The sequence below is a fragment of the Bombina bombina genome, chromosome 3 (genome assembly GCF_027579735.1).
Source record: "Bombina bombina isolate aBomBom1 chromosome 3, aBomBom1.pri, whole genome shotgun sequence".
Taxonomy (NCBI): domain Eukaryota; kingdom Metazoa; phylum Chordata; class Amphibia; order Anura; family Bombinatoridae; genus Bombina; species Bombina bombina.
Window position 1 is genome coordinate 239,567,620 of NC_069501.1, and position 26,484 is coordinate 239,594,103.

At 41.6% G+C, this 26,484-nt stretch overlaps 1 protein-coding gene across 1 annotated transcript in view; it reads right to left on the minus strand.

The window, feature by feature from the left end:
- The window catches only part of DPH1 (diphthamide biosynthesis 1), a 1,055,215-nt gene that overhangs the window by 572,765 nt on the left and 455,966 nt on the right, over positions 1-26,484 (minus strand). The window contains exon 4 of the mRNA XM_053706219.1: positions 675-796. Coding sequence (XP_053562194.1) covers positions 675-796 — 122 coding nt within the window. The remainder of the gene's footprint in view (positions 1-674; positions 797-26,484) is intronic.

Genomic DNA, 26,484 nt, shown 5'->3' on the forward strand with positions numbered 1-26,484 from the left:
ACAAAATTCTACTGAGTCCGGAGGAGCAGCTACCAGTGGAGATTACCTGTGTCCCATGTTCATTTAAAGCCATTTTTGTATCCCCACAGAGAATAGCTATCTTTACAACAATAATTTTTCTTCGGGTATAAAAAGTTAAACATAATCACACTTTAAATCCTTATTTACTTGCCTGGAAAAAACTAAAACCTTCCAAGTTACAAAAAATTAACAATAGTTACAAAGTAAAAAAAAAAAAAAAACTCAGAAAACCCATTAAAATAGTCATTGTGATCCTTGAATATGTCAAATATAGTGAAGAAAATGGGAGAATAAAGCAAACACCATTTTTCAGTCACAACGTACAAGGAACAAATGTCAAATCTATTTGTATATATTCAGGAGTGACTGGTTCTAAACACAATGTACAATTATCCTACCCTAATGCCTACAGACAGAACTGCAGAACTAAATAAACTGTTATGCTTTCAATGGTATAAAAATGTTTTTAATTTGTATATGGAGAGTAGAGTAGCCCTTTCCTTTAGGCTTGCAGCAAACATTTAAAGACACCTAGTTATAGGGGTCTCACATGGTGAAACTGGAGAACCTGCTAATGTTTTTATTATTGCAGTCAACGATTGAGAAAAATAATTGGCAATACAAAAACAAACATAAAAGAATAAGATACATACTGAGGCAGCTGTGCCCATAATGCACCAGAAAGTCTGCTCCTAGTGCCCGTGCTGTATAATCATCCACGCAACACGCTCCATATGTCACATCTCCCATCACCACCGTCTCTGCCGATGTGAATCTAAAAGCAAAATATATGAAATTGAGACCAGCAGGGAATATTCATTGTTGACCTCAAAATACGTGAAGCATAATGTACATTGCAAGAGATTGATAACATAAATGCAAACACATCATCTTTCATAATAAAAGAACGGGTATAGGGTGTCCATAGCTACTAATATGTGTGTGTGTGTGTGTGTATATATATATATATATATATATATATATATATATATATATATATATATATATATATATATATACACTCAACCTCCCTATGTCAAAACATAATCAGAATCAGTAGAATATTAGCTAATAACTTTTTTACATGTTGTGTATACTACAAAAGATCTACATTCAAAATTGTAATCGTACACATAAAAAGATTAAATGATCCATTCAAACTAGTCAAGACCGTAATCAAAAATGACATAAACAAAACACTATGCACCTCACAGTTTGCCAAATTTGTTTTTATTACTTAACCAGCATTTTAATTCTTGATAGTATCTTTATCAACAATATTCTCTGAAGGAATACAAAACTATTTAAATGAATTGTTAAGAATGTTTCCTTTGCCTTCCCGGTTTGAAATTAAAGTCTGCGCTTCCATGGGATTATAGCTGACAAAATTGGAATGTAAGGATCATTTTAACAGACTAAATAAAGCACCTTACCCAATACCTATTTAGCTAAAGCTTGGATGCTGTAATTATATGGGGCTGCAAAGTGTGTCCTCAGTATATGGTTTAACACATACACAATAAAAAAATGCATAAATAACAATAGCACTTGTTTGCATTTAAACATAATACAATATCTGCTGCCTGCCTTATAAGGAAGCTTTTTTTTCCCCGTTGTATCTAAGAGAGAGTATTTTAAAATATATTACATAAAAAAAATTACACTGTTGTACACAAAAAGGAATTGCCTACTAGTTTCAATATCCCTTTAAACAATTTTACCTTCTTTGCTTGTTTTTTACACAGCAAAAAAAGTTTATTTCACATACATTACAGAAAATGGTTAATGTCCCTTTAAGCAGAGACATACCAGATAAGAAGATACTGTCACTAATATTCATTATTAGCCAATCCAACAGACATCCACAGCTTACTCATAAATCACAGGTTTTCTAATAAAAAATGACATATATTTGACCTTAAACGTGCAAAATCTCAATGATTTCAGCACCTGGGGGTTTATAACTTTGTTTAAATTAAAGGAAATAGAATGATTATGCAGTGGTTTCCTGAACAAATTTAGGAGTGAGAGCTGATGCGCTGACATGTGGATTTAACAGAATCTTTTCATGAAATTACAGTGTGCAAATAAAACATCACTCTTATCAGATAATACGAAAGCATCTAATCTACTTCTCTTTTTCCCCCCACCCTGTCCTTCTTTCCCTTCCTTACATTAGCAGCAGCTGTGCCTCTGTACAGACTGCTTATTTTCAGCTGTCTATAATCGGGATTTAACATCTTACAGATTCTTCATGGAATAAAAGAAGAACATTCTCCAACACATGCCAATTTCCTGTCTGTCTGGCCTTTGTTGCAGGCACACTTATTTCTTTATAATACATGTGACATTGTAAAATATGATTCTAAACGCCTTTCACTTATGCACAACATTGATGGAAACACTTTTAATTGTAAAATGAAAAGCCTCATTTCATTTTCATATTTTCTAACCTTTTCTATTTTTAGCCATCCTTTCATATGTTTTTTTTTTTTTCCCCTTCATGAAAATGCATAACATTCAGCCTGACGTAGTAATGCTCTTGGCTGCCCTGACACCTCGCTTGATCTTCACTGTATTGCTCAATATTACACTCTGTTGTGACAAAGCCACCTTGAGCCGTGCTATGGGGAAAGGCAGTCGTTTTCTTATTGGTTGCTGGATGGGTTTCTGATGCATCGTTCCACAATGGACCAAAAACTCTCCTGTAAGTGAATGGGTTAATCTAAGACTCAAATATTTGTCCATGTAAGCCAGGCTCATCTTCAAACATTGTTTCCCCACTATGTTTGCTGTTGTAACATCATTTGTCATTTCAGATTACTATTAATATCTCTGGTGTAGTGCCCAGCGGGCAATTGAGCTGCTTTCTCTGCCCGTCAGTCTCACCTCTCATACACGTGGAGGAAGGATATTTGCTAAACATAGAACCTAACGCTCCAGGCACAGAACTGACATCATTTTGAATCCATTGTAGTCCTGGAGATTGCTCTTTAGAAGCAGTCATGTTGAAAGATGCAGCTTGCATGCACTTTAAAGGTTTACTTTCCAATTCCTCACCTTTTGTCATTAAAAAAACATCAGTTACAGCCATTCTGTCCTTAGTAAAAATAACTGCAACAAATTTGCTTCTTTAGGGATTTTTTTCACTAGCAGCAATAACAACGACCTATCACTAGGGACTGGAATCAGTGTAGCCCTTTAATACAGGGCACAAAAAAACCTGTGTTTTTATTTTTTTTAAGTAAAAAGTGCAACAAACCTAGATATACACACATGCATACATATATACAGAAAACATTAACAAATGAGGGTAATTTTGTAGGTTGGTAGAGTAGTAAGGCTAAAAAAAAGCAACTGAAAACTGTATTTTTTCCCAGAATATAGGTTTGATACATTTAATATCAGGCTGTTTAAAAACAAAAATGTATGCGTACTTGATAAATTTCTTTCTTTCCGGATATGGTGAGTCCACGGCATCATCAAGTACTGTTGGGAATATCACTCCTGGCCAGCACGAGGAGGCAAAGAGCACCACAGCCAAGCTGTTAAGTATCAATCCCCTTCCCACAAACCCCAGTCATTTGACCGAAGGTAAATGGAGAAAAAAGGAACAACAAAAGGTGTAGCAGTGTCTGAGGTTTTAGTTAAAAATAACTCTCTTAAAATAAAGGGTGGGGCCATGGACTCGCCATATCCGGAAAGAAATTTATCAGGTAAGCATAATTTTTTTTTTCCTAAGATATGGTGAGTCTACAGCATCATTAATTACTGTTGGGAACCAATACCCAAGCTAGAGGACACAGATGATTAGGGAGGGACAAGACAGGTAACCTAAACAGAAAACAGAATTTATGTTTACCTGATAAATTTCTTTCTCCAACGGTGTGTCCGGTCCACGGCGTCATCCTTACTTGTGGGATATTCTCTTCCCCAACAGGAAATGGCAAAGAGCCCAGCAAAGCTGGTCACATGATCCCTCCTAGGCTCCGCCTACCCCAGTCATTCGACCGACGTTAAGGAGGAATAATAGCATAGGAGAAACCATATGGTACCGTGGTGACTGTAGTTAAAGAAAATAAATTATCAGACCTGATTAAAAAAACCAGGGCGGGCCGTGGACCGGACACACCGTTGGAGAAAGAAATTTATCAGGTAAACATAAATTCTGTTTTCTCCAACATAGGTGTGTCCGGTCCACGGCGTCATCCTTACTTGTGGGAACCAATACCAAAGCTTTAGGACACGGATGAAGGGAGGGAGCAAATCAGGTCACCTAAATGGAAGGCACCACGGCTTGCAAAACCTTTCTCCCAAAAATAGCCTCAGAAGAAGCAAAAGTATCAAACTTGTAAAATTTGGTAAAAGTGTGCAGTGAAGACCAAGTCGCTGCCCTACATATCTGATCAACAGAAGCCTCGTTCTTGAAGGCCCATGTGGAAGCCACAGCCCTAGTGGAATGAGCCGTGATTCTTTCGGGAGGCTGCCGTCCGGCAGTCTCGTAAGCCAATCTGATGATGCTTTTAATCCAAAAAGAGAGAGAGGTAGAAGTTGCTTTTTGACCTCTCCTTTTACCTGAATAAACAACAAACAGGGAAGATGTTTGTCTAAAATCCTTTGTAGCATCTAAATAGAATTTTAGAGCGCGAACAACATCCAAATTGTGCAACAAGCGTTCCTTCTTTGAAACTGGTTTCGGACACAGAGAAGGTACGATAATCTCCTGGTTAATGTTTTTGTTAGAAACAACTTTTGGAAGAAAACCAGGTTTAGTACGTAAAACCACCTTATCTGCATGGAACACCAGATAAGGAGGAGAACACTGCAGAGCAGATAATTCTGAAACTCTTCTAGCAGAAGAAATTGCAACTAAAAACAAAACTTTCCAAGATAATAACTTAATATCAACGGAATGTAAGGGTTCAAACGGAACCCCCTGAAGAACTGAAAGAACTAAATTGAGACTCCAAGGAGGAGTCAAAGGTTTGTAAACAGGCTTGATTCTAACCAGAGCCTGAACAAAGGCTTGAACATCTGGCACAGCTGCCAGTTTTTTGTGAAGTAACACCGACAAGGCAGAAATCTGTCCCTTCAGGGAACTTGCCGATAATCCTTTTTCCAATCCTTCTTGAAGGAAGGATAGAATCCTAGGAATCTTAACCTTGTCCCAAGGGAATCCTTTAGATTCACACCAACAGATATATTTTTTCCAAATTTTGTGGTAAATCTTTCTAGTTACAGGCTTTCTGGCCTGAACAAGAGTATCGATAACAGAATCTGAGAAACCTCGCTTCGATAAAATCAAGCGTTCAATCTCCAAGCAGTCAGCTGGAGTGAAACCAGATTCGGATGTTCGAACGGACCCTGAACAAGAAGGTCTCGTCTCAAAGGTAGCTTCCAAGGTGGAGCCGATGACATATTCACCAGATCTGCATACCAAGTCCTGCGTGGCCACGCAGGAGCTATCAAGATCACCGACGCCCTCTCCTGATTGATCCTGGCTACCAGCCTGGGGATGAGAGGAAACGGCGGGAACACATAAGCTAGTTTGAAGGTCCAAGGTGCTACTAGTGCATCCACTAGAGCCGCCTTGGGATCCCTGGATCTGGACCCGTAGCAAGGAACTTTGAAGTTCTGACGAGAGGCCATCAGATCCATGTCTGGAATGCCCCAAAGTTGAGTGACTTGGGCAAAGATTTCCGGATGGAGTTCCCACTCCCCCGGATGCAATGTCTGACGACTCAGAAAATCCGCTTCCCAATTTTCCACTCCCGGGATGTGGATAGCAGACAGGTGGCAGGAGTGAGACTCCGCCCATAGAATGATCTTGGTCACTTCTTCCATCGCTAGGGAACTCCTTGTTCCCCCCTGATGGTTGATGTACGCAACAGTCGTCATGTTGTCTGATTGAAACCGTATGAACTTGGTCCTCGCTAGCTGAGGCCAAGCCTTGAGAGCATTGAATATCGCTCTCAGTTCCAGAATATTTATCGGTAGAAGAGATTCTTCCCGAGACCAAAGACCCTGAGCTTTCAGGGATCCCCAGACCGCGCCCCAGCCCATCAGACTGGCGTCGGTCGTGACAATGACCCACTCTGGTCTGTGGAATGTCATCCCTCGTGACAGGTTGTCCAGGGACAGCCACCAACGGAGTGAGTCTCTGGTCCTCTGATTTACTTGTATCTTTGGAGACAAGTCTGTATAGTCCCCATTCCACTGACTGAGCATGCACAGTTGTAACGGTCTTAGATGAATGCGCGCAAAAGGAACTATGTCCATTGCCGCTACCATCAACCCGATCACTTCCATGCACTGAGCTACGGAAGGAAGAGGAACGGAATGAAGTATTCGACAAGAGTCCAGGAGCTTTGTCTTTCTGGCCTCTGTTAGAAAAATCCTCATTTCTGAGGAGTCTATAATTGTTCCCAAGAAGGGAACCCTTGTTGACGGGGATAGAGAACTCTTTTCCACGTTCACTTTCCAGCCGTGCGATCTGAGAAAGGCCAGGACGATGTCCGTGTGAGCCTTTGCTCGAGGGAGGGACGACGCTTGAATCAGAATGTCGTCCAGGTAAGGTACTACTGCAATGCCCCTTGGTCTTAGCACAGCTAGAAGGGACCCTAGTACCTTTGTGAAAATCCTTGGAGCAGTGGCTAATCCGAAAGGAAGCGCCACGAACTGGTAATGTTTGTCCAAGAATGCAAACCTTAGGAACCGATGATGTTCCTTGTGGATAGGAATATGTAGATACGCATCCTTTAAATCCACCGTGGCCATGAATTGACCTTCCTGGATGGAAGGAAGGATAGTTCGAATGGTTTCCATCTTGAAAGATGGGACCTTGAGAAATTTGTTTAAGATCTTGAGATCTAGGATTGGTCTGAATGTTCCCTCTTTTTTGGGAACTATGAACAGATTGGAGTAGAACCCCATCCCTTGTTCTCTCAATGGAACAGGATGAATCACTCCCATTTTTAACAGGTCTTCTACGCAAAGTAAGAACGCCTGTCTTTTTATGTGGTCTGAAGACAACTGAGACCTGTGGAACCTTCCCCTTGGGGGAAGTCCCTTGAATTCCAGAAGATAACCCTGGGAGACTATTTCTAGCGCCCAAGGATCCAGAACATCTCTTGCCCAAGCCTGAGCGAAGAGAGAGAGTCTGCCCCCCACCAGATCCGGTCCCGGATCGGGGGCCGATATTTCATGCTGTCTTGGTAGCAGTGGCAGGTTTCTTTGCCTGCTTCCCCTTGTTCCAGCCTTGCATTGGTCTCCAAGCTGGCTTGGCCTGAGAAGTATTACCTTCTTGCTTAGAGGACGTAGCACCTTGGGCTGGTCCGTTTTTACGAAAGGGACGAAAATTAGGTCTATTTTTTGCCTTGAAAGGCCGATCCTGAGGAAGGGCATGGCCCTTACCCCCAGTGATATCAGAGATAATCTCTTTCAAGTCAGGACCAAACAGCGTTTTCCCCTTGAAAGGAATGTTTAGTAGCTTGTTCTTGGAAGACGCATCAGCCGACCAAGATTTCAACCAAAGCGCTCTGCGCGCCACAATAGCAAACCCAGAATTCTTAGCCGCTAACTTAGCCAATTGCAAAGAGGCGTCTAGAGTGAAAGAATTAGCCAATTTGAGAGTATTGACTCTGTCCATAATCTCCTCATAAGGAGGCGAGTCACTATCGAGCACCTTAATCAGTTCATCAAACCAGAAATATGCGGCTGTAGTGACAGGGACAATGCATGAAATGGGTTGTAGAAGGTAACCCTGCTGAACAAACATCTTTTTAAGCAAACCTTCTAATTTTTTATCCATAGGATCTTTGAAAGCACAACTATCCTCTATGGGAATAGTGGTGCGTTTGTTTAAAGTAGAAACCGCTCCCTCGACCTTGGGGACTGACTGCCATAAGTCCTTTCTGGGGTCGACCATAGGAAACAATTTTTTAAATATGGGGGGAGGGACGAAAGGAATACCGGGCCTTTCCCATTCTTTATTAACAATGTCCGCCACCCGCTTGGGTATAGGAAAAGCTTCTGGGAGCCCCGGCACCTCTAGGAACTTGTCCATTTTACATAGTTTCTCTGGGATGACCAAATTTTCACAATCATCCAGAGTGGATAATACCTCCTTAAGCAAAATGCGGAGATGTTCCAATTTAAATTTAAAAGTAATCACATCAGATTCAGCCTGCTGAGAAATATTCCCTAAATCAGTAATTTCTCCCTCAGACAAAACCTCCCTGGTCCCCTCAGATTGGGTTAGGGGCCCTTCAGAGATATTAATATCAGCGTCGTCATGCTCTTCAGTAACTAAAACAGAGCATCCACGCTTACGCTGACAAGGGTTCATTTTGGCTAAAATGTTTTTGACAGAATTGTCCATTACAGCCGTTAATTGTTGCATAGTAAGGAGTATTGGCGCGCTAGATGTACTAGGGGCCTCCTGAGTGGGCAAGACTCGTGTAGACGAAGGAGGGAATGATGCAGTACCATGCTTACTCCCCTCACTTGAGGAATCATCTTGGGCATCATTATCATTATCACATAAATCACATTTATTTAAATGAATAGGAATTCTGGCTTCCCCACATTCAGAACACAGTCTATCTGGTAGTTCAGACATGTTAAACAGGCATAAACTTGATAAGAAAGTACAAAAAACGTTTTTAAATAAAACCGTTACTGTCACTTTAAATTTTAAACTGAACACACTTTATTACTGCAATTGCGAAAAAACATGAAGGAATTGTTCAAAATTCACAAAACTTTCACCACAGTGTCTTAAAGCTTTGAAAATATTGCACACCAAATTTGGAAGCTTTAACCCTTAAAATAACGGAACCGGAGCCGTTTTAAGCTTTAACCCCTTTACAGTCCCTGGTATCTGCTTTGCTGAGACCCAACCAAACCCAAGGGGAATACGATACCAAATGATGCCTTCAGAAGTCTTTTATAAGTATCAGAGCTCCTCTCACATGCGACTGCATGCCATGCCTCTCAAAAACAAGTGCGCAACACCGGCGCGAAAATGAGACTCTGCCTATGCTTTGGGAAAGCCCCTAAAGAATAAGGTGTCTAAAACAGTGCCTGCCGATATTATTATATCAAAATACCCAGAATAAATGATTCCTCAAGGCTAAATAAGAGTTAATATCAATCGATTTAGCCCAAAAAATGTCTACAGTCTAAATAAGCCCTTGTGAAGCCCTTATTTACAATCGTAATAAACATGGCTTACCGGATCCCATAGGGAAAATGACAGCTTCCAGCATTACATCGTCTTGTTAGAATGTGTCATACCTCAAGCAGCAAGGACTGCAAACTGTTCCCCCAACTGAAGTTAATGCTCTCAACAGTCCTGTGTGGAACAGCCATGGATTTTAGTTACGGTTGCTAAAATCATTTTCCTCATACAAACAGAATTCTTCATCTCTTTTCTGTTTCTGAGTAAATAGTACGTACCAGCACTATTTGAAAATAACAAACTCTTGATTGAATAATGAAAAACTACAGTTAAACACTAAAAAACTCTAAGCCATCTCCGTGGAGATGTTGCCTGTACAACGGCAAAGAGAATGACTGGGGTAGGCGGAGCCTAGGAGGGATCATGTGACCAGCTTTGCTGGGCTCTTTGCCATTTCCTGTTGGGGAAGAGAATATCCCACAAGTAAGGATGACGCCGTGGACCGGACACACCTATGTTGGAGAAAGCACCACCGATTGAAGAACCTTTTTCCTAAAAGAAGACTCAGCAGAGGCAAACGTATCAAATTTGTAAAATTTTGAAAAAGTATGCAGAGAAGACCAAGTTGCAGCCTTGCAAATCTGTTCCACAGAAGCTTCATTTTTGAAAGCCCAAGAAGAAGAGACAGCCCTAGTGGAATGAGCAGTAATCCTCTCAGGAGGCTGCTACCCAGCAATCTCATAAGCCAAACGAATTAAACTTCTCAACCAGAGAGAAAGAGAAGTTGCAGTAGCTTTCTGACCTTTACGTTTCCCAGAGAAACAAACAAATAGGGCAGAAGACTGGCGAAAATCCTTAGTCACCTGAAGGTAAAATTTTAAAGCACGCACCACATCCAAGTTGTGCAACAAGTGTTCCTTACAAGAAGAAGGTTTAGGACATAAAAAAGGAACAACAATTTCCTGATAAATATTTCTATCCAAAACAACTTTAGGAAGGAAACCAAACTTAGTACGAAGAACCGCCTTATCGGCATGAAAAATAAGATAAGGTGAATCACACTGCAAAGCTGAGAGTTCCGAAACTCTCTGAGCAGAAGAGATAGCCATAAGAAACCAAACCTTCCAAGATAACAACTTAATATCTATGGAATGCATTCGCTCAAACAGAGCCTGCTGCAAAACCTTAAGGACAAGATAATGGGGCCTATCTATCAAGCTCCGTATGGAGCTTGACGCCCCGTGTTTCTGGAGAGTCTTCAGACTTGCCAGAAACACAAGTTATGGAGCAGCGGTCACAAAGACCGCTGCTCCATAACCCTGTCCACCTGCTCTGAGCAGGCGGACCGGAATCGCCAGAAATCAACCCGATCGAGTACGATCGGGTTGATTGACACCTCCCTGCTGTGGCCCATTGGCCGAGAGTCTGCAGGGGGCGGCGTTGCACCAGCAGCTCTTGTGAGCTGCTGGTGCAATGCTGAATACGGAGAGCGTATTGCTCTCCGCATTCAGCGATGTCCTGTCGGATCAGGTCCACAAGACATTTGATAATTTGGCCTCTAAGGCTCCAAGGATAAGCAACTGACTTAAACACAGGCCTGATTCTGACCAAGGCCTGACAAAAAGATTGCACATCTGGCACATCTGCCAGACGCATATGTAACAAGACAGAAAGAGCAGAAATCTGACCCTTCAGACCTTCCTGGCGAAAAGACAAAATCCTAGGAATCCTGACCCTACTCCAAGAGTAGTCCTTGGATTCACACCAATAAAGATATTTACACCATCTCATATGGTAAATCTTTCTAGTAACAGGCTTACACGCCTGAATCATGGTCTCAATGATCGACTCCGAAAACCCGCGCTTAGACAGAACTAAGTGATCAATCTCCAAGCAGTCAGCTTAAGAGAAACAAGATTTGGATGAAGGAAGGGACCCTGAAGTAGAAGGTCCTTCCTCAGAGAAACTACCAACTTCCAAGGTGGGAGAGATGACATCTCCACTAGATCCGCATACCATATCATGCGAGGCCACGCAGGTGCTATTAGAATCAATGATGCTCTCTCTTTCTTGATCTGAGCAATGACTCGTGGAAGGAGAGCAAAGGGAGGAAACAGGTATGCCACCTGAAGTCCCAAGGAACCGCCAGAGCAACTATCGGAGCGGCCTGTGGATCCCTTGACCAGATTTAAGAGGAAGAACCATTTGAGAAGCATTGCTGGACTCAGAAACCTTGCTCTCTCTGGGACGTTGCAGGAGAGGGCTGTGGTAAGACCTTAACAGCATCTTCCTGAGAGACCTTGGGCTCAGTACCAAAAAACTTATCTTTACTTTGCAAAGATTTCTTAACACATGAGGAACAGAACTGCATGAGGGAAGCAATTTGTGCTTCAAGACATAAGAGACATGAATTCAGTTGAGCAGTCTCCTGCTCCAAATCAGACATGGTCAAGGATAACTATGTCTCCCACTAACGAACACCAACTCCAAAAATGGAAATTAAATTATAATAATAAATCCTTCTCAGTCTGTGAACTCCAGCTAGAGAAGTTCCCCACAGAGCATAAGCGGTTTAGACAGAGACTACGCTCTAACGGAAACACCCCCAGGCAACTTCACACCTCAGACTTGACTGAGGCACCTACCTTTCCGGAGATGGTGACAGGCAAATAACAACGGAAGCGACTACTCCCAGAGCCAGACTGCCGTAACTGCTCAGATACTGCTCTACACTTCTGAGCGCTGCTAGAAACCCAAACTCGCTGCGCCACAGGAAGGCGCAAAACCAAGTTCCGCCCTTCCGCATAGAGAAGACGCCTCCCCTGAGCACACAGTGAGGGAGAAAGTTAAAGGTATGATTCTTAAAGGGACACTAAACCCAAGTTTTTTTTTCCGTGATTCAGAAAGAGCATGCAATTTTAAGCAACTTTCAAATTTACTCCTATTATCAAATTTTCTTCATTCTCTTGGTATCTTTATTTGAAAAGCAAGAATGTAAGTTTAGATCCCGGCCCATTTTTGGTGAACTACCTAGGTTGTTCTTGCTGATTGGTGGATAAATTCACCCACCAATAAACAAGTGCTGTCCAGTGCCTGAACCGAAAAATAGCTTAGATTACTTCTTTTTCAAATAAAGAGAGCAAAAGAATGAAGAAAAATTGATAATAGGAGTAAATTAGAAAGTTGCTTAAAATTGCATGCTCTATCTGAATCACAAAAGAAAAAAATTGGGTTCAGTGTCCCTTTAAGCATCGTAATAATGTGACTGACACACAGCACTCTCCATTGCAGAGTCCTCTAGGATCAGAATCAAAATGCCTTCTATTATTGCCATCCTAAAATAAACGGAGTCCAGAATAATAGTATTAACCCCTCTCTCGTTAAACGATCTCACCCATGCTAAATAGTGCCTGCCTCATGCCTTTTAGTATAATCCTGACCCCAGGAAAAAACAAGTACAACTGAAAAATGCAGGGAAATTAAAAAGGGGATACCTGGGACTGAACTAGGAATCTCTTGATCCGTCTTAGTGCATAATCTCTCCACCTGGAAGAAAAGGCACTTACCTGCTGAACTTGCTGTCCGGCATTTAGACAGTCCACAAGGTATGAGAGGACACGGTTCCTCACAGAGACCTGTTATAAAGAAAGAACAGAGTAGCCAACTCTGGCTTTCTATACTAGGGCAGCAAAATGTTAGGAAAACGCAGCAAGGCCCACCTTACCAGTTCCTAACTGCTTTAAAGCCACCACTGTCCTTACTAAAGAGTGACCTACTCCACTCTAAAATAATAAAATCTTGATTGAAGTGAAATAAATCCAATTTCTTCAGACACCAAAACTTCACCTTCTCCTTGCATCGAAGGCAAAGAGAATGACTGAGGTTTGTGGGAAGGGGAGTGATACTTAAAGGGACACTGCACCCAAATTTTTTCTTTCATGATTCAGATAGAGCATGCAATTTTAAGCAACTTTCTAATTTACTCCTATTATAACATTTTTTCTTTATTCTCTTGCTATCTTTATTTGAAAAGCAAGAATGTAAGTTTAGAAGCCGGCCCATTTTTGGTTCACAACCTGGGTTGTCCTTGCTGATTGGACGCACCAATAAACAAGTGCTGTCCAGGGTTCTTAACCAAACATTGGCTGGCTCCTTAGCTTAGATGCCTTCTTTTTCAAATATAGATAGCAAGAGAACGAAGAAAAATTTATAATAGGAGTAAATTAGAAAGTTGCTTAAAATTGCATGCTCTATCTGAATCATGAAATACATTTTTTGGGTTTAGCATGCTTTTAACCCTTTGAGTGCTAAGCACTTTCCCACCTGGGTGTAAAGCTGAATTTTTTTTATTTTTTATGTTTTTACATAAAACATTTTTTAACTTTTTGGGGGTCTGTAGCTGCTTAGATATCTTAGATACAGACACTGATATTCCCAACAGTAATTGATGATGTCATGGACTCACCATATCCTAGGAAATAAATTCATATTTTGAAACAGCTCCTTAGCACTGTAAATTAGATTTTGTTCACTGCCAAATGCAGACGTAGTAGGCTATTTTTGGTATTCGTACTCAGAGCCGAATATCCTCTTGTGCAAGTGAAAGACAATAAGATCTGATGATTTTTGCACAGATCTTCGTGTGTTTCATTTGCACAAGAGGATATTCGGCTCCGAAAGTAGCAGAATACCCAAAATAGCCTCCTACTTCCGCATTCGGCAGTAAATGTGCACATTTCTACTGCAAATGGGTTAAAAAAAATCACAAATGGTAAGTGCACTGCAATTATGAGCACTCACTGAGCCAATCAGGAACAGAATATGCACAATTACCAATCACAGGGTTAGAGGAGTCAAACACATAATTAGCAAGAAGATTCTGTCTGATAATAAAATATTGTAACCAATTGGACAAATTTATCATGATAATATAGAATATATTCACAGGGAAAGGAACCTAGTAAGCTACAGAAGGTAGGTGGTCAAACTCCACCCACCCGTTTCCTTATTTATAAGAGCTAATCCAGACTTGAGATGACAGGGCTTGCCATTGTTTGGCAAGCCCAGTGAGATGAACAAGAAAAACATAAATTATGCTTAACTGATAATTTCCTTTTCTTCTGATGAAAAGAGTCCACAGCTGCATTCATTACTTTTGGGAATCAAGAACCCGGCCACCAGGAGGAGGCAAAGACACCCAGCCAAAGGCCTACATACTCCTCTCACTCCCCTCATCCCCCAGTCATTCTGCAGAGGAACAAAAAACAGTAGAAGAAACATCAGGGTGAAAGGTGCCAGAAGAATAAATAAGGATGCCCCACAATAAAGTAGGGGTGGGGAGCTGTGGACTCTTTCAATCAGAAGAAAAGGAAATTATCAGGTAAGCATAATTTATGTTTCTCTTCTTAAATGGAAAGAGTCCACAGCTGCATTCATTACTTTTGGGAAAACAATACCCAAGCTATAGAGGACACTGAATGCCAAGACGGGAGGGTACAATAGGTGGCCCATTCTGGGGGCACCAAGCCTGGAACCACTGCCCATAAAAACCCCAGCTTCATCCAAAGCCGAGAAAACTTTGAAAGGAAAAGCCTAGAGGACACTGACCCGCAGGTAGTCCAGAGCCTAGCTAGAGACCGCCAAGCGGACTCAACTGAGCCCGCAAGCCTCCAGGAGACACTGTCTCCCAACAGTCGGTCCCTCACCACTCGCCCCTCACTAAAGAAGGGAACTCCAGCATAAATTCCAAAAGTGATAGGGCCATGAAGAACCGAAAGAAAAAACTGAAAGGTCACAAAATCCAAAAAAAGAAGCCCCCCAGAGCGAGCCCAGCTCACAAGGCCCAAATGGGTCACGACCGATAAGGGGGGACTACGCCTAGCCCAGGAGAAACCGGAGGTATAGGACCGGGCATAGTAACAGAGAACCATTCTCTTAAACATCGTGCAAGAGCACCAAAAGACGATAGAAGACAGAGCCCTCACATCGTCCAAGCTAAGAATACTGAAGTATTCCGCTACAAAAAAGTATGAAACGAACCCAGACGAAAACCCTGAGTCAAGAACATGCCGCCATCATCAATGTGACAAAGAGAATACTTGCTGAGAAGTAAAAGCGGCCAGCAAAAGAACAGATTGCAAAAGACAGCTCCCAGACAGAGGGCCCACTTTAGACAATCCAGGCCGCCAGACCTACCCACCGGTTGTTCAAAGAAAAGGGGAAAGCCCAAGAGAGAGAGAGGTGATACCCAGAACCCGAGGTGGAGCAATCTTAGATCCACAGCCTGTAAGCCTATGGAACTAGCTCGATGCCCACCTAGAATCTGGAGAAGACAACGTATCTCAGAACCAACTCCCAGTCGTGGCAGCCCCAGCAATGGCAGGTCTGAACAGGAGAAGAGAAGAACCCCAAAACCAGCCCAAAGATGGGCAGTAGAATGGCCACAGCCAAGGTAACAGAGCACGGGTACAGCCCGACTCCTCAGACAACATCTCTCAGAACCCATTCTCAGCCGGGTCAGCCCCAGCAACGGCAGGTTTGAACAGGGAAACAGAAGAGCCCCAAAACCAGCTCAAAAGACGAGCATAAGAATGGCCACAGACAGTCCAACAGAGCTTGGGTACAACCCAACTCCTTAGAACAGGCGACAGGACCGTAAACCCAAAGGATCTAGCAAAAAGGTCCAACAAGGCTCGACACGGAGCCAGCAAGACTCCATATGGAATGTAACACCCCAGAGAGAATATCCCTTTCTGCTAGGGAAACTCACAGTTCCCATCTCCTGAATCCAGGAGAAGCCCTAAGAAAGGACCACATCTCCATAAAAAGGAGAATAAGCTCTCACCCAAGAAGGGGAAAAGACTAAAACGCAGCACCTTCCAAAAGGCACAAAGCCACAGGCTAAAGGAGAGATCAACCCCCAACACAGCAGCCTTGTTGGAAGGAGTTCCAAAAAATTAGCCTGCTAACACGCAATCATTGTGCAAGAGTAGCAGTAGGAACACTGCAAGTCCATTCACCTGCAAAGCAGTGAATACAATGGACACTACAGCAAGCTGACCAAGGGAACCACCTAAGGTGCAAAACAAGCTCAAAGAGCAATGGTACTCAGAAAACCTGACAAAACAAGCCTAATGAGCAACAGTACTCGGAAACCTGGCCAACCAAGACCAGATCAAGGAATCAGAGTAAAAGGACATAGACCAAATTCCCAGGAAACAGGGGAACCACGAATTAGCCCTGGAGCCAAAAAATCTGGTAAAAACCCACAACGGGATCCACAAGGGAAAATGCTGAGTGAGACTCAGCAACCGGAAGCCCCAAGCACAATACCTGAAAATGTAACACCCCATCTGATATAACAACCCAGACCACAGGGGGTGGTAATATAATATCCAGATCAACCCAGATAACGAGAAAAACTTGCAAGTCCCAACCTAAGGAAGAGACCACCTCTTGCCGCAGTCCCACTCTCCAAAGGAGCTAAGGCGGTAAAAGTCGTACGACGACACTAGAGCCCCTAGACTCTCCAACAGCCTCAAGACAAAAAAGGCAAGGGGATAGCTTGAGGGTAAAACCACTCAAGCAAAGGCTGGTCTCCACGTCACCTCCGAACAAGCGGATGATCACAGGGAGAAAGGGGAACGCTCTCTCCCTCCAGGAGAAACCCCAAGCAAGCCAAGGAGACCATGCCCAGTGTTCCTAACATGGAACAAACATCTCCCAGGCCCCTAAAAGAAGACCTAACATGGAGACCACAGGGGAAGACCGAAAAGGTCTCAGAGAAACAGCTAGTCAAAATACAGACAATTTGCAAAAGATGCAGCTGGTTACATTGTGCAAACCATCCGCTGCAAGGCAGCTGAACTACCCTTCAAACTACTAGGTGCTGAGGACCAAGTCCAAGAAGGACATCCCAGAGCCTCAAAGGAAAAAGGTCAAACCACTCACTCTGTGGTAAGAAGGCGCTAAGCCCTCCAACTCTCTACCACGTGGGGGAGGAACTCTATGGTCTGACATTACCAGACGCAAGGAGAGAGTGACGCAGCGGAAACTCCACTGACCCAGTCATCCAAATTGAAGGCTTTAAGGGCTGAGATAACACCTCCTGCCTTGCGGACCTACAGGTCCTCTAGGATGTTTAGTTGATGTAAACATGAGCACTCCACGCCTTAACCGGACCAGCCAATCAGAACAGCACCACGTGTCTGAACAGCCACAAGACAAAATCAAACCCAACAGGATCAGCCTGCAACCCGGGTCCTAGCTGTCAAGCTGCATGAATCCTCCCGCAGAGGGGAAGAATAGAAAACAGACAAAGATAGGACTAACATGTCCCCAAAAAACATTTCCACAGAAGTAACAGAGAGTATCGATCCCAGTGTAAGATTCCCGAAGGAAAAAATAATAAACAAAATAAAAGACATCCCAATCAGATAAAAGGAAAATAAAAGGCAACCCGTAGGTTAACGCCCAATAAGAAAGCAGGCCTACCGCAGGACCAGCCAACACGGAGCAATAAGCTTCCAACAAAAAAACTGGGAAGGATCTCAAGAAAGAACAGTCAGGAGATTACATCATCCCCACATGTCTAATGAGGAGTACCATTTGAAGCAGACTGAAAATTCCCATATACGAGAAGGATAGGGTCATTAAATAACTGAAAAACATGTCTGAGTAAGACGCGAAGGCGCGCGACTCTGTAACGAAAGGCACAACACTCAGGGACAGTTACACCCACAGAGAACTGCCCAGGCCCTCCCCAAGGTGGTAGACCCGGGACAACAGGGCACAAGCTCAATCGCGCATAAACATCTGGACTCTGCAGACAAATAATCGCCAAAAGTATGTGGTAGAGAAAATGTACTGCAACCTCCGGGGGGAACAAGCCGCCCTGCATGGAGGAATAATCATAAACTGGGTTACCCACATGTGTAGAAGTATGGAGTGGTAGGAAACTCACCTCTCGGAGGACGGACCCCCAGATACAGATGTCTCAGCTGACCCTTGATTCCCCAACTCCGAGGATCAAGGCGCTTTCATATGGCATACAGAACAGAACTGGTTGACATGTGTCAACAAGGCCAATCAGGATTCTTCACCGGACACAGAACCTGAATCTGAAATTAAAATAGTCTCAGTATCAGAATCCTCCATAACTGAATCTAAATTTGAACAGTCTCAGCATCAGAATCCTCCATAACTGGATAGAGGATATGCAAATATGGACTAAAGAGTAAAACAAAAACGGCACCTGACACCCACAATGGCTGGGGCACTCACCACCTCCTATGACCAGACCCCTGCGGACTATAATTTTTTCTTCGCCACACGGTCAAGAATGCTGAAATGGAGGATGGAACGTAATCACACCCAACCACAAGGTGAACCGTACAGTCCAAAAAAAAGCACGCCCAACCATAAGGTCGCGTCACTTCCAAAAAGCCTCAATGTTCCAAACCACAAGCCCAGTAACCATCACACATAAGCAGGTTGAATCACATAACAAACATGATTATAAAACCCCCCTCAGGAGATATTAACCCTTGATTCCAAGATACTAAAGGAGACTCACTGAGACCCTTATGTAATACTTACACCTGCAAGGTGGTAGCCTCTCAGGAAAACATTTGTACTACAGTACATTCATGAAAAAGTAAAATGAAACAATCTTACTGGAATCTACGCCGTGGAACAGGAACGCGGCCCTTCAAGTGTGACGGATAGTAGCATTGCCTCCGCCATGGACTTGAGATAAGAAAGCAGGCAGAGGAGCACATTTTGACAACGCAGATTGATTGAGGAGCTATTAACATGAGTCGGGAAGGTTTCGCAGAAAGACTCTCCCTGCATCTCCGGACTCTAACTTTCATCCAAGCCCTCACTGAGAGACTGACAGGACTACTTAAAACTCCTGTCCCATGCCGAAGAGTACTACCCTCCATAAGAGACAAAATCATTTCTGATACTTCTCTGCCAACCTCCTAGGACGAAAGGCAAAGAATGACTGTGGGATGAGGGAAGTGGGGGAGGTATTTAGGCCTTTGGCTGGGGTGTCTTTGCCTCCTCCTGGTGGCCAGGTTCTTATTTCCCAAAAGTAATGAATGCAGCTGTGGAGTCTTTCCATTGAAGAAGTAAACATTACATTAAATAAAGTCTGATATTGAGATTGTATTTTGAATAATATTTTCCTCACAGTATATTAAAATGTAATTTTATTTCTGTTTTTTTTTTTTTTTTGTTTTGTTTTTTTAAGAGGCACAAAATTATCAGAGTGTATTTGTGTGTGTGTATGTGTTTTAAATGTAATTAGCTTAAATTGTTGATGCCCTGACAATTCTTAAGGTTATGAATTATGAAATAAGGTTGTCCAGATTAGAGATACATGATTTTCTAATACTGGAGTTTTTTTACATAACATTTGCATGTTGTGGTAAATACAGCTTCAATAGGCTTCATTATTGCAGGGTATGTTTTAAACCCTTAGCACACAGCTTGTAAATTAGCTCTGCATGCAAATTGTTCCCATAGGTAAAGCAAAATTAATTAATGACATGGTGCCAGTACAATCATTTTAAAGGAGTACAAACCCCCACATCTTCTATCTTGCATTTAAATAAATAAATCACACTTACTAAAATTCTCCATATATCTTGGTTCAATTCCCTAAATACCACTTGCAAACAAATACTGGTCCTTTAAATAGAGGGCCAGAGATCCAAAGTCTGAAGCACTGCCTGTTTAGGGGAGTATAAGACTCCTCCCCTTCCTACCACATACCAGCTTAGTTAAAAAGCACAAAAGAAAAGCTTAGTTTATCCTGCTTTGGGAACTAGGCCAAGATTTTGTTACTTAATATCAATTTATCTTGGTTCAACCTAGTTAAACTCACCAACAAATATTTACAAAGCAGTAAACTACGGTGCAAGAAAAAACACACATCCAATTGATGGTGCCTCAGACAAACGCCATACTAGTTAGTCTCAAGTTCTGGAACATTGTGGAACAAGCTTTAAGCCCAAGTAGGAGCTATAACATAAGATGAAGCAACACACAATCTATCTGATAATATGATAACTTAATGTAACATGTAATAGTTTAAAAGGAAATGTCTTTAAAAATTTCAGTACCAGAGATATTAAAAAACTGAATACAGGGGGCGGAGCCAACAGCATACCAGAGAGGTCGCATACTTACAGAGCTCCTGATCATTTTTAATTAAAAACGATCTAAACTTGGATTTTAACCCCTTATCAGCATATATTGATTAGACTTCCTCTCTATAGCTTCGTCTGATGACGTGAAGACACTTAACCTGGCTATCGGTGCATTAGAGGAGTATTGGCTTTGAGAGGCCTACCCAGCAATCTTAAGGCGGCAGCCATTATATCTCCCACATGGGAAACTGAATGTCATGATGGATGCTCGTTTTCTACTTGCAGAGATTGGAAGATTACTAACCTACCACAGAAACATTATCCTTGCACCTTTGAATAGTGCCAATAATTTTCAGGAGCCATGCAAATCTGTGATGGCGCAGATCCCGGAATTGGCGGAAGCGCATGTGGTTGACGGAGATGTCCTGGGGCCCCAGCGTCCACCATGCGACCTTGGCTCTGCAACGGCTGCGACGGAACCATTTTGTGCAGCTGATGTGATTACCATTAGGAACACAATACCCGGCGCGATCTCTAATCACTTACTAAAAGTGGATTTTACTTATTCTGGCCAGCCGGGGATCAGGGTCGGCAATAGAGCTAAAGATATTGTAAGCAACTTGGCCGTTTTCAGTGCCGCTTTTCATTTGGCCGCTACCGGTATATACCAAACGGACTTACAAGCAGACGCGGCATCGCAACAGGACTCTCCAGCTTCCCTGTTTGAGAGAACAGGAACGGGGTAAATACTCTGACTTTCCAGGTGGCGGTTGGATGCCCGGTCACAGTCACTGTTTAGTTCCATAGACGCCTCCACTCAGACTTTTAATGAGCCTACAGCCCAAATCTTATTTGCCATGTTTACGTTGGTTAGCAGAACCCATCTACACTAATGTTAAGGAACCTTTTAGTGCCTGTTTAAGCTTGACTATATTTATTGACATTTTTAAAGCCCTGATTAGAGAGATCTAGGATTATTCAATGAAAATGCTATCTGTTAATATATGTTTCAAACGTTTTTTTTTCCCCTCCACTTTGAATGTTGTGCCTTCTACACACTATACTTGGCATACTGTGATATGTATCTCTTTATTGCTATATATGTCAGCTTTTCTGTTTACAAGCTAATATACCCAGCTCTACAAGCCCACATATAAACCATCTACATATCTTTCTTTACTGCACTTTAGGATAACATTGGCTGGGGTACCTAAGTTATATATTATCGCCATATAAAGTGAGATCCTATAGTTTATGAGATTATGGGGATAGTTTAGTTTAACAGAAATGTTTTAGGATATTGCTGCCCTTAAGTTAGAATTAGATTAAGCTAGTTTAGCATATGACACATTTGCCCATCTACCTTATATTGTTACTAGAGGTTAGCTCTTATATACTTGGAATACTGAGTCCTGTTTCCCGATAGCATAGGCGTAGCCAGCGGCCGAGGCTGCGCCCTAACTTCTATTGTATACAGTATTATAGTTATCATACCAAGCTCAACTGTTTTGCCTCATCTCTTATAACAATACTATCCCTCGTTTGCTAGCATCTAATTTATGCAGCAGTGTGTTATTTGTTCCCATACTACCCCAAGACACAGGGCTCAGCTGGAAACTTGGGGGTAATTCTTCATAATTAAAAGGGTTTTATATTATAAGGGTCCTATCCTGGCTTCCACACCCCACCTTTATTTACATCCTTAGTTCGCATACCTATGTTGGCTTCTCATATTTTAATCTAAATGGGCTACTTGAGTTGCTTGTATAGCACATTTGCTGACTAAACTCTGAGTTTATTATATTAGCAGCTGCTTAATGCAGGTATCTTACTGAGTGTCGTGTTATCCCGTCATGGGACAAAGTGCGCAAATTCATAACCTGCTAAAGAAGACACAGTCATACTGTGGCTTATAGTTCCATTTTGTTATGCGGGCTGGACCTGCATCACGACTTTAATTTACGATCTTCTCCTACACCACATTATAGTTCAGCTTAATTAGTGATGTTATCTCTGTGTATGATACTCAATTTCTTACAGGCCTTCTCAGGTATATATTTTATCTTACCTATCGTATTCAAGTTCCCACCTCCCCCCCCATTTATAACACACCTCCTAGTCTAGGAGGGCTAACTAGGCGGCTTCTCTAGTCTATGCCGCACCCCCATTGTTCTCTTTTAATATACACTCAATTTATATAAGCACGTTATAAAATCCTAAAAAATCGAGGTTTACTAATGAGGCCCGAAAGTGGTCTTCTTTGCTCATAATTGCCTTCTCCCATTTTAGTGTTTTCTGTTGTTTATGATGGTCCGAGAGTGGCCTAGGGTGACATGTTGAAGGTTTCTAAATGAATGGCATCCCATATATACAAAGGTCACATGTTATGTAAATCGTTGTTATTACGTTTCTTTTATGTTTATTTCACCATTCCTGTAACATTGAATCCTTACTGTATGTGACATGTGATGCACAACCTTATTTTTTTTTTTTTTTATGATTGATGTATGCCTTTAAATATACCTCAATAAAAAAAATAATTAAAAAAAAAAAAAAAAAACTGAATACAGGTAGTGTATTAACCACTGCTTGAAAAACAACTGTTGTTCCAAAGACCTCTGACCCATGTGATGCTATAAATGATTGATAAGGCAGATAAATGAACATTAAGAGTACTGGAAAAGAGGCTATCACACAAAAATGTTTGGATATGACTAACAACATAGAATGCAATTCATTGTAACTTGACTTTATCCATTCTGAAAATATATCCAAAACATACTAGGATGAAGATATAGAAACAACAAAGCTTATAAAAGTATATTTACCACTGGTTTAAAAAGTCTAACTTAAAAAAAAAGCCACAATCAGCTACCAAGCTATCAGTTGTATGGACTGTATATCCTGAAGAAAGGAAAGACCTGTAATCAATAGATCTGGACATAGAAACAGAATCTATTTTCTACAGCAATGCTTACCAGAAAAGGGAGTCAACCTTTTTTAAGAATTATTTCAAACACTTTAGCTATAGCCACACACTGTTTAAGGTGTCAACCAGGAAGAGAAATGAGATGAAATAATTGTTCTTTAGAAGATGATAAAAAGTAAGGCTTAAACTTGCTAGTAAATCAATTTCTTCACTCAAAGTAGTGACTAAATTACCTTTGTGTACTAGTATACAGCTTTATGAGTCAGCACTGATTGGCAAGTCTGTCAAAAGAACTGAAATAAGGTGGCAGTCTGCAGAGGCTTAGATACAAGGTAATTACAGAGGCAAAAAGTGTTTTACTATAACAGTGTTAAGTATGCGAAACTGGGGAATGAGTAATAAAAGGGATAATCTATCTTCATAAACAATAACAATTCTGGAGTATACTGTCCCTTTAACGGCCTTTAAATATCACAACCTCAAGTGTTAAGAAATTAATTGATTGGAACATTTAGCTATTCTTTTGTCTCACACTCTTGTAGGGACATAATAGTTAGATGTTAATGGCATATATACTAACCGTATAAAGATTCATCCAACATAACAAAATATGATTGTGCTTTATAGAAAACTCACACCTCTAATGGTCCAAACTCCTTCTGTCTCTTCTAGTGGCTCATTTAGCAGTGCCAAAACAAAATGTCATATCAAACTCACTTAGCTGTGCTAAAAGATTACGCCACAATACTTAATTAAGAAAGCTGTTAAATCATTTTATTTTATTGTTGCCCTGATACACTCATGAGGAGTAGTCAATACCTGGATTGGCCACCCAGCAGAGGTGGTATGGTTTCCCTTCTATGCCAGGGTTAACTTGATCTGTTTGTCCCCTAGCCTGCATTGATTTACCCCCCCCCCTCTCCTCCTGGTGCTTGGGACATCTTAGTACTGTGAGATAAGAAAATTCCAAAACGGGGGGCTGGGTTACACAAAGGACGATTCAGGGATATCATTGAATTTATTTCAGAACTTCACTGGGACAACATGTGAAGGAAGTTCCCACAAACATACTGGAAGCTTAGTGATAAGTGCAAAGTGTAGGTATTGTGTTTAGTTTATGTCCCATTTTATTTTCAAGAACTGTATTTTTGCATTTATTCTTGTTCTTTTGTATGTATTTTGTCTTTTGTTATTAAAAATATTAACAATCTAATTCTGTTTTTGGGCTCTAGTATTTGATTTCATACTCTGTAGAGATAAAGTCGTCACGTTACCTAATTGTTAGTTGTGTGAGTTATTGGGTTTCCAAGACACCTTTATTCAAAACTCTTGGTGGTGGCAGTAACATTAATCTGGGGTGGTGTAGGCCGGATTTGGCAGTTAATTTGGTGTCCCTTTAAGTCCATGTAGAGGTAAAGGTGTAAAGGAACCAGAGGCTGACTGCAATTAACTCCTTCATGCCCACACTCTCCCAATAGTCATGGCTAGCCAGATAGGCTTAGCCGTCAAAAACTGGTGGCTAAGCGGTTGAGATATATAACGTTTTTAGTGCAATTTGTATTGCTCAGCAAGGTTATCTAAGTACAAAAAGAAATTACATGTTTTTTGTGTAATTTCCCAAAGACAGAACTCAGTGCCTAATTATAGACATACAGTGCAAAGAAAGCAGTTCTTTCCCCTTCACTCTTGTTTGTCTGTCTCTACTCTCAGTATGGAAGCATATTGGAAAATGCCTAAAAGTCCCTGGAGTTGTTTTGTCAAGAAAAAGAAATAACTTTCGGCAAAACAAAGGAGCTGTTAATCTAGGAGCAGCTACAACAGGCAAAAGGCATCATCATAGCAGAGCAACAAACAGACACAGAAAAGGTTAACGTAGAACCCAAGAGCTGATACCTAATGCTGTTAACCCTGTGAGTGCCATTTAGTCTGAGGTACAAACAGCACTCAAGTATTTGGGAGATGCAGAACCGCTAATAAAACTGGAATTGATCCTCTAATATCAAGCGGCAGAGGAGAAAAGAAGGGAGAGAGAGAGCGGGAGAGAGAGGAAAAGGAGGCTCAACAGAAACATGCAGCTTAACAGAACCAGCCTGTCTCCCCAAGCCAGTGATCGTGGGGAACCAACAACCCCACTTGGAGTAATTTCCCATTTTAGAAAATGATACTGACTTGGAAGTTTTTCTGAGGGGCTTTGCAAAAGTACGCAAGTAGTATCAGCTGACTCATAGTAAATCAAAGTGAACTGCTGTGCTTTCCAATACAAGTGAAAATTGTTAAATAAATATACAGATCAATCACATGTTATTTGTAATACAATGATTGTGATAAATAGGTCAGTGACCTCAGTTTATGTCCAGATCGAAATACAAGAAAGTCTTATTTCCAGGTACAACACCGACCTTAATATCTGGATAGTCCTGGGATGATATACAAGAAGTGATATCTGACTATTAAGTCCCAGGATATAAGAACACTGTTTCTTCCAGGATGCTGGTTATAAATAAATAGTAGTAGCTGCTGCTCTGTGTCCACGGAGAGTATATGTGAACTGCCTCCCACCAAAGTACTATAGAAATAAATAAAGACACAAGCGCAAAAAGCAACTCTAAGGGTAAAAGTTTTACTCAACACTTAAAAATGCGAAAAACATAAAAATGCACGTACAAGAGTTAAAAACAGTATGCAATTTGTGAACGTTCACCGTGTTTTTCTCCTCAGCAAACAAATGTCCGTCTTTGCCTGTAACCGCTAGGACTCCTAATGCTTCTACCAAATCAGGTGAGCAGGACAGCGTGAAGACAGGTAACGGTCTTGCATCGGACTGAAACCACGCTACCTCAGCGTGTTTCCTCTGGTATCATCCAGACTTTTTCAAGAGGTTTATTACGGAGCCTCCTTGCTCCTTTCTTAAATAGTCACTATAAAATCCTTCCCAGTTTTTACACAGGAATATAATAGGCTAATAATTGCCCCGGTTTGATCCCGTCTCTGATTGGGCTGATAATATGTCTATCAAGATCCCTTGAATTGGGCAATCTGCCCTCTATGAACAATCTAATACTTTCCAAGCAGACTACTGATTCAGAGGCTGGATTCCTCTTTCAAAATCCCAACAGCAATGGGCTCTCTATTCAGCTCCTTGCTTGAGGAGTAAAGCCCTAGATGTATTTGCATCCCTGCCAGTGGAGGATGACAAA